At 38.5% G+C, this 7223-nt stretch overlaps 1 protein-coding gene across 1 annotated transcript; it reads left to right on the top strand.

The window, feature by feature from the left end:
* Positions 1-4971: 4971 nt before the first annotated feature.
* LOC125474501 (7-deoxyloganetin glucosyltransferase-like) lies at positions 4972-7223 on the top strand. The gene is made up of 2 exons (XM_048578315.1): positions 4972-5632; positions 5858-7223. The coding sequence occupies exons 1-2, from the start codon at positions 5128-5130 to the stop codon at positions 6787-6789; spliced, it is 1437 nt and encodes a 478-aa protein (XP_048434272.1). The 5' UTR covers positions 4972-5127; the 3' UTR covers positions 6790-7223.

Raw genomic sequence — 7223 nt, 5'->3', positions numbered from 1 at the left:
TGAATCTTACCCAGTTTTTGGCGACCTCCGCAACTTTCGAAGCATTTTCCGGCCAAACCACATCGCATTAGACGTCATGTGATTACCATTCTCTTTGTCTCTTTGAGAACTATAATTTTTGTTTTTTGAATCACTCAATTTCGTTGAGTATTGGCAAAGTTATTAACGTTTAAAGTTTGTTCAGTTTTCCGGCCGAAATCCGGCCTTCTTCTTCTTGAGGTCTGGCGACCCACCAAACCCAGGCCTTTCGGGCCGTTCTTGCCAAGCCCAAAACCCTGGGCAGCCCAACCCAACCCTTTTATTTCTTTTATTTTTAATTATTTTGTTAATTTAAAGGCCTTTGGGCCATTTCCCTTTAGGGCCTTAGGTCCGTGCACTTTAAACCCTACCCTTTGAATTTAGGCCTTTGGGCCTAGGACCTTTCAGCCCAAACTCACCAACCCAGCCCATATCCAATTGGAATATTCCAAAGAATATTCTTTGAAATATTCCTGGTATATTCTCTAGAATATTCTTCGGTTGACATTTTACGAAATTTATCCGGCACCCTTTTTAGGGTAATTTGATGTCCTGAATCCGTTTCCGACATCCGTTTTTTCAAATTCAATTGTCTTAATAGAATTTTATTAATCGTACCCTTTATGTGCTTAGGGACAATCATTTGTGATGTTTTCATGTTCGCTAGTTTTGAGTGGCTCTTCGACGGCTAAGTATCTGTTAAAGGACCCCTTATAAAATGCATGTTTTAATAGTAGAAATGCATACATGAAAAGCATGATTTACTGAATACGTTTGTGAACGTTTTATGAGAAATTGATTAACATGCTTACTGAGGCTACTTTGAATTATTACTAATTTTCCTATAGCCCATGTTCTTTATAGGATATCTGATGGATGACGATATAATATTTAGAACATGTTTTTGAACACCTCTTTATAATATACATGATGGATGACTTTATACTATGAAGTTGATTTTGAGATATATATGTACAATTGTTTTGTGCGTACCTAGTGATCACTATATGCCTATTTGGCAATGATGATTATATTGGCTTCGTGCTGGGCATAGGTTGGGCATGTTTGGCAAGTGATGATGATATAAATGTTTGGCAAGTGATGATGATATGCATGTTTGGCAAGTGATAGATATGCCTGTTTGGCAAGTGATGATGATATGCCTATTTGGCAAGTGATGATGATATGCATGTTTGGCAAGTGATAGATATGCATGTTTGGCAAGTGATGATGATATGCTTGTTTGGCAAGTGATAGATATGTCTATTTGGCAAATGAAGGTTACTGATATTGATACCACTAGTAGCACACTATATATGAGACATGTTTTATGGAAAGGTTTTATGGCATGCTAGGGTATTCGGAAAAACCTATTACTTATGATACTATTATGTTTTCATAAAACATGGGGGTTAGTATGTTGATAACTGCTTTATTATATATATATATATATATATATATATATATATATATATCAACTTGGTCCACTCATGTTTGTTTTGCACCCCCTTCAAGACTTACAATAGAGGCGTACAATCCTGGCGTCAAGGTACTTTCTCATCAGCATCTTCGAGTCATCTCGGCGTAGGACCCATTCTTTTATTCATTCAATTTTATATTATTTCCTTTAGTATTCTAGTTAGTTGATGCTCTGAACACGTTCATTTAGTGCTTATTCTTCATAATTAAATTTATAAGTTTTATTTATTCCTTTTTCTCAGCAATTGCATTCAATAAATGGTTTTCGTCACCCTCGGGTGTCGGCCAGCACGTGCTTATCCTGGTAATTTGGGGAATATTGGGATCGGAGCGTGTCATCGATACTATTGGTGAGCAGCAGAGCTAATAAACAAGGAAAGCAATGGATGCTTTGCTAAAGCTAAATGTCTACGAGGAAGCTGATGAGCTGATTTTAGTAGAGTTGATTGATTGGTTGTTTGAGTGTCCATAATCCTTGTGCCTCTACTTCTTTATATAGAGATTTGAGAGAGCTCCTTACTGAGAACAATAGACTTGCCCGAAAGATACTTCACTGCCAGCTTGCATGTGAAATGATATTAAAAAGGGCAACTTGTACTTCCACCACATGTTTTCACCACATGTCTCCACTACTTGTAATAAACTAATAATTAAAAGAAGCAACATGGCTTGTTTCCCCACATGTCCACTTCCATGTTCGTATGTTGCCTGCATGGTGTCTTCTCATCCAAAAGCATACATTTGTATTGATTAAGCAAATCTCTTGGCAAACCTCCACCACCCAAACAAAAGGGAAAAATAATATTATAATGTTTAAACTATCCCACTTGCAGCCAAATATCTCTCCAAGTTCAATGTTTTGCCCATCATCCTTCAAATGCCATATTTAGCCTGAATGGCCCAAATGAGTAAAAATGGGTACATTTTAGATGCAAACAGAACCACTTATCTGATTGTTTTTCGATCCTCATTTCCTTTTTATCCAATGCATCCTCATTTCCTTCATATGCCACAGCTTCAATCAAACAACCAGCTTCTCACAAACCTCAAATGCAATACGTGTCCCGAAAGAATCCATTAACTGGGGAGCTTTATTTCTCCTCCGAGTTCATCGGAAAATGAATTTGGGCTCCTGACCGTGGTAGGCTAAATGATAGGATGAGACAAAATCGTGATTGTGTTGTAGGAGTCTTATAGCTTTGCTTTCGTTGCTTGTCAAACTATTTAATTTTTAATAAAAACCTCCAAGATGATTATCATGATAAAAACCATCAATAATATCTTGAAGAATTATTAAAAACCTCTTTATTCTCGGAACTACCTGACGGTCCAAAATTCGTTTTATTCAATGGTCTTGATTGCACAGGCCAATGGCGTAATATTGAGAACAATATCCACAAGCACTTAAAAATTTCTTCCAAATATAGTCGGAAGAGCTTTTCATTGTTAGAAAGTGATGACTGAAGAATAAGCAGGGACATCAAGTATTTATAAGTTTCAATCTAATAAAGTCCTACCCATAAACGGACCATACTAGAAACCCCTAATAGCCTATGACTGTACTATCAAAGCCTGCGAGGCTTTCTTAGCGCACAAGAAATCCCTTAATTACACTGAGTTAAATCCGGGTATAGCACTTAACTTGGTGCACAAGGAATGGTCATCATTAAACTCTAACCTTACCCGTTTCCTAAGTTAATGAAGCAGTACCAAAGAGGCCCGAAATACTTCCTTGGCCAATTTTCATTAAACAAACTATTGATGAGATTAATCTGCCTTCACTTGGATGTTGGTTGTATATGACAGCTGCTTGACAAAGAGATTTTTGGAACATGGTAATAGATTGGGTTCCAGTAATGAAGGGTATCAGGTTGAGGGGTCCGAATGACCTTGTGTGTTTACATTTCCCTTGGAAGAACTTGAAAGATTTCATGAAGCTTTAGCAGTTGTTTTGACGCATTCGAGCCGGAAGTTTTTATGACTGCTTTGTCATCTATGCCTCCGCCTGTTTATGCTCTTGGCCCTCTCCAATTGCTTCTCAATCAATTTCCGAAAGACCCTTTGAAGCCTATAGGATATGGTTTGGGGAAAGAAGAAATCAAGTGCCTTGATGGTTAAGCGCCAAGGCACGAAATTCAGTTGTTTATATGAATTTTGGCAGCTTACTATTCCTGATACCACAACAGCTTTTGGAGTTTGGTTGAATACTTGCAAAAGTAAGCTTCCCTTCTTGTGGGTAATTAGGCCTGATGTGGTTGTTGGTGAATCAGCAATTTTTCCACCAGAGTTTGAGTTTGAAACGAAAGAAAGAGGTCTAATAATGAGCTGGTGCCAGCAAGAGGAAGTCCCGAACCCTCCATCAGTTGTTGGGTTTTTGACGCACAGCAGTTGGAATTCGACTGTTGAGAGCAGGTCTGCAGGAGTGGCTCTTTATCATCCTAACTGAATGCTGATTACATATACTCAATATTTTGGCATCTGTTTTCAACATTTTCAATTTTTTGCATCATCTTGTTGAGTGCATCTTTGCTCACCCCCTATAAGTAGGGGTGATGCTCACCCCTCAATTGATTGCTGTTAGATTACTTTGGTTTAATTGATTTAACACACAAATCTTGAAATTTAAACTAGTTTAACTACAACCAATGCGGGGTGAGCATCTTCCTCAAAAATATACTCATTGTTGTTAGGCCGATCTTGCCATTTCTCAATGAAAAATTAGTCGTTTGGATTTTGTTCAGATAATAGTATGCTTATATAAATGAATACTAGCTAACACACGCGGATGTTCCACTTTGCTGAAAATCTTTGTGAACTGTTAGTTGATTCTGTTACAGTAACGACAGCCATTTTACTTTGGGAATTAATTCTGATCAGGTCTTTAATACCATTCTGGTTTTAAGTAGGATGATTAAGTCTGACAAAAAAAATTAGGATGATAAAGAGCCACATGAATGAGCAGAAAGGTCAAAGAGAAATTGTCACCACATTTGCCAAAGAGAACAAAAAAAATTAGGCTGATGAGGAGCCAAAATGAAAGAGCAGAAAGGTCAAAGAGAAATTGTCAACACATGTGCTAAAGAGATCAAAGTACAAAGAACAAACACAACCGTCCATTGTTTATCTGAATCATTGTGAAGAAAGTTGAGGTTCTACCATAAAATTAATTGACAATATAAGGAGTAACCCAATTTATTTATAAGCCCATGTAAGGTTTCTTCTCCCATCAATGCGGGACTCATTCTTAAGCCTAAAATGTGGACAACACAATAGGTGTCATGGAGCGTATGTGGCCGTTTGCCTTCACAAGAGGAACAACCTACTCTAACACCATGAAAAAAGTTGAGGGTCCACCATTAAACCAATTAGCAATATAAGAAGTACCACAATTTACTTATAAGCCCATGAAATGTCTCTCCTCCTATCAATGTGAATCTCATATTTTTTTACGTCCCCATCAAAGATATTTTATTAAAATCATTGAAATTTAAATCCAAATAATTGTTGTATTAAATGATAGTTATTTTAGTATTTCTTTGTAAAACCATATTCATCCATTTTATATAATCATGTGTGCACAATCCATCCATATATAATCATGTCCCACACTAGAGATTCATACAATCTGAGATGACTAGTTCCATAGAAGTAGGAGGCAATAAGCCTCATGCTGTAATTACTCCGCTTCCACTTCCAAGCCATGTAAAGGCGATGCTTAAATTTGCAAAGCTCCTCCACCATAAAGGCTTTCACATAACCTTTATCAACACTGAGTACAACCATAAGCGCTTTCTCAAGTCTCTCGGCCCCAACTCCCTTGATGGATTGCCTGACTTTCGGTACGAAACAATCCCAGATGGCCTCTCAGATATCGATACCCGCCAAGACCTCCCCTTGCTTCTGGAGTCCCTCGTAAAGAACTTCTTGTCTCCGTTCCGTAACCTCCTCAAGACACTGAAGGACAATAATCCTCCAGTGACTTGTATGGTTTCAGATGGTTTTTTGCCATCCACCATCACAGCTGCTCACGAGATTGGAGTTCCTATCGTAATCTTCTTTACTTTCGCTGCAGCCGGCTTCCTGGGCTCTAAACAATATCCTGTTTTGGTGGAAAAGGGACTTGCACCTTTAAAAGGTTAGAAATGTTGAAAATACATAATTTGTTATAATAATTTGAAGAAAGTTATTAAAAAATCTAAGCACTTGGAGGAGCTTCCTGAAGAAGCACATAAACCCATAAACACTTTTAGCTCTTTCAGAAGCAGTCACAGATAGGCTCTAAATACTGCTTGCCAATTGTTAATTTAATAAATTATTGATCATGAAATTAGGCCGCCTTACCTTGGGTGTTGTGTTGTAGATGAGAGCAGCTTGACAAACGGATTTTTGGACATGGCAATAGATTGGGTTCCGGGAATGAAGGGTATCCGGTTGAGGGATCTCCCAACTTGCTTTCGAACTACAGATCCGAATGACACTGTGTTTAAATTTTCCTTGGCAGCAGTGGAAGGAGTTCATGAAGCTTCAGCTGTTGTTGTTCATACGTTTGATGCATTGGAGCCAGATGCTTTGAGTGCTTTGTCATCTATGCCTCCACCTGTTTATGCCATTGGCCCTCTCCAGTTGCTTCTGGATCAGCTACCAAAAGATCCTTTGAAGTCTATGGGGTATAGTCTATGGAAAGAAGAAACTGAGTGCCTCGAATGGTTAAACACCAAGGCGCAAAATTCAGTTGTTTACGTGAATTTTGGCAGCTTAATATTCCTCACGCCACAACAGATTTTGGAGTTTGGTTGGGGACTTGCAAATAGTAAGCTTCCCTTCTTGTGGGCAATTAGGCCTGATTTGGTTCTTGGTGAATCGGCAATTTTGCCACCTGAATTTGAATTTGAAACGAAAGAAAGAAGTCTTATACCGAGTTGGTGCCCTCAAGAGCAAGTCTTAAACCATCCGGCAGTTGGTGGGTTTTTGACACACAGCGGTTGGAATTCAACCATTGAGAGCTTGTGTGCAGGAGTGCCTATGCTCTGTTGGCCCATCTTTGCTGAGCAAACGACCAACTGTTACTATACATGCAATGATTGGGGCTGCGGTTTGGAGATTGAAAATGATGTCAAGAGAGATGATGTGGAGAAGCTTGTTAGAGAGTTAATGGAGGGCGAGAAGGGCAAGGAAATGAAAAATAAAGCCATGGAGTGGAAGAAACTTGCGGAAGAAGCTAGCAGTCCACATGGTTCTTCGTCAAGAACTTTAGATAATTTGGTGAATCAAGTTTTATTAAGAAAAAGCTAGATCATGTATCCATACATGATACATGGTTCTTCGTCAAGAATGTAACAAATTTGCAATGGAGGGACAAGCGGCGGGCTCCCCGAGAGTGTGGCACCCTTCGCCTTCGGGATTGAGAGTCTTTCAACTCGATCCATTACATGTTGAAATATCAAAGTTTTAAGGCTTTTATATGAGGAAGCCACCACAATAGTCAAATGAAGTGGCGAAAGCCAATTATACTTTAGACCACAGGCTGCAAAGCTTTAATTCGAGCCGTGTATAAGATGATTAGGGTTGGAAGGAATATCTTCAAGATATATGCATTGTTTATGTCATTTAGTGTGAAGTGCTTGCGTGTAAAATATTTATTTTTTCTTGTTTCCTCGTCAAAATTCCAGCAAAACAGTCTCATGTTTGCCATCTCATAAAACTAATTAATCATAATATTTCATTCA

Source organism: the organism of the source record quoted next, unplaced genomic scaffold (assembly GCF_019419815.1).
Source record: "Pyrus x bretschneideri cultivar Hongxiangsu unplaced genomic scaffold, Pyrus_bretschneideri_v1 Contig12, whole genome shotgun sequence".
Taxonomy (NCBI): domain Eukaryota; kingdom Viridiplantae; phylum Streptophyta; class Magnoliopsida; order Rosales; family Rosaceae; genus Pyrus; species Pyrus x bretschneideri.
This window is presented reverse-complemented; position numbering and strand designations above follow the sequence as displayed.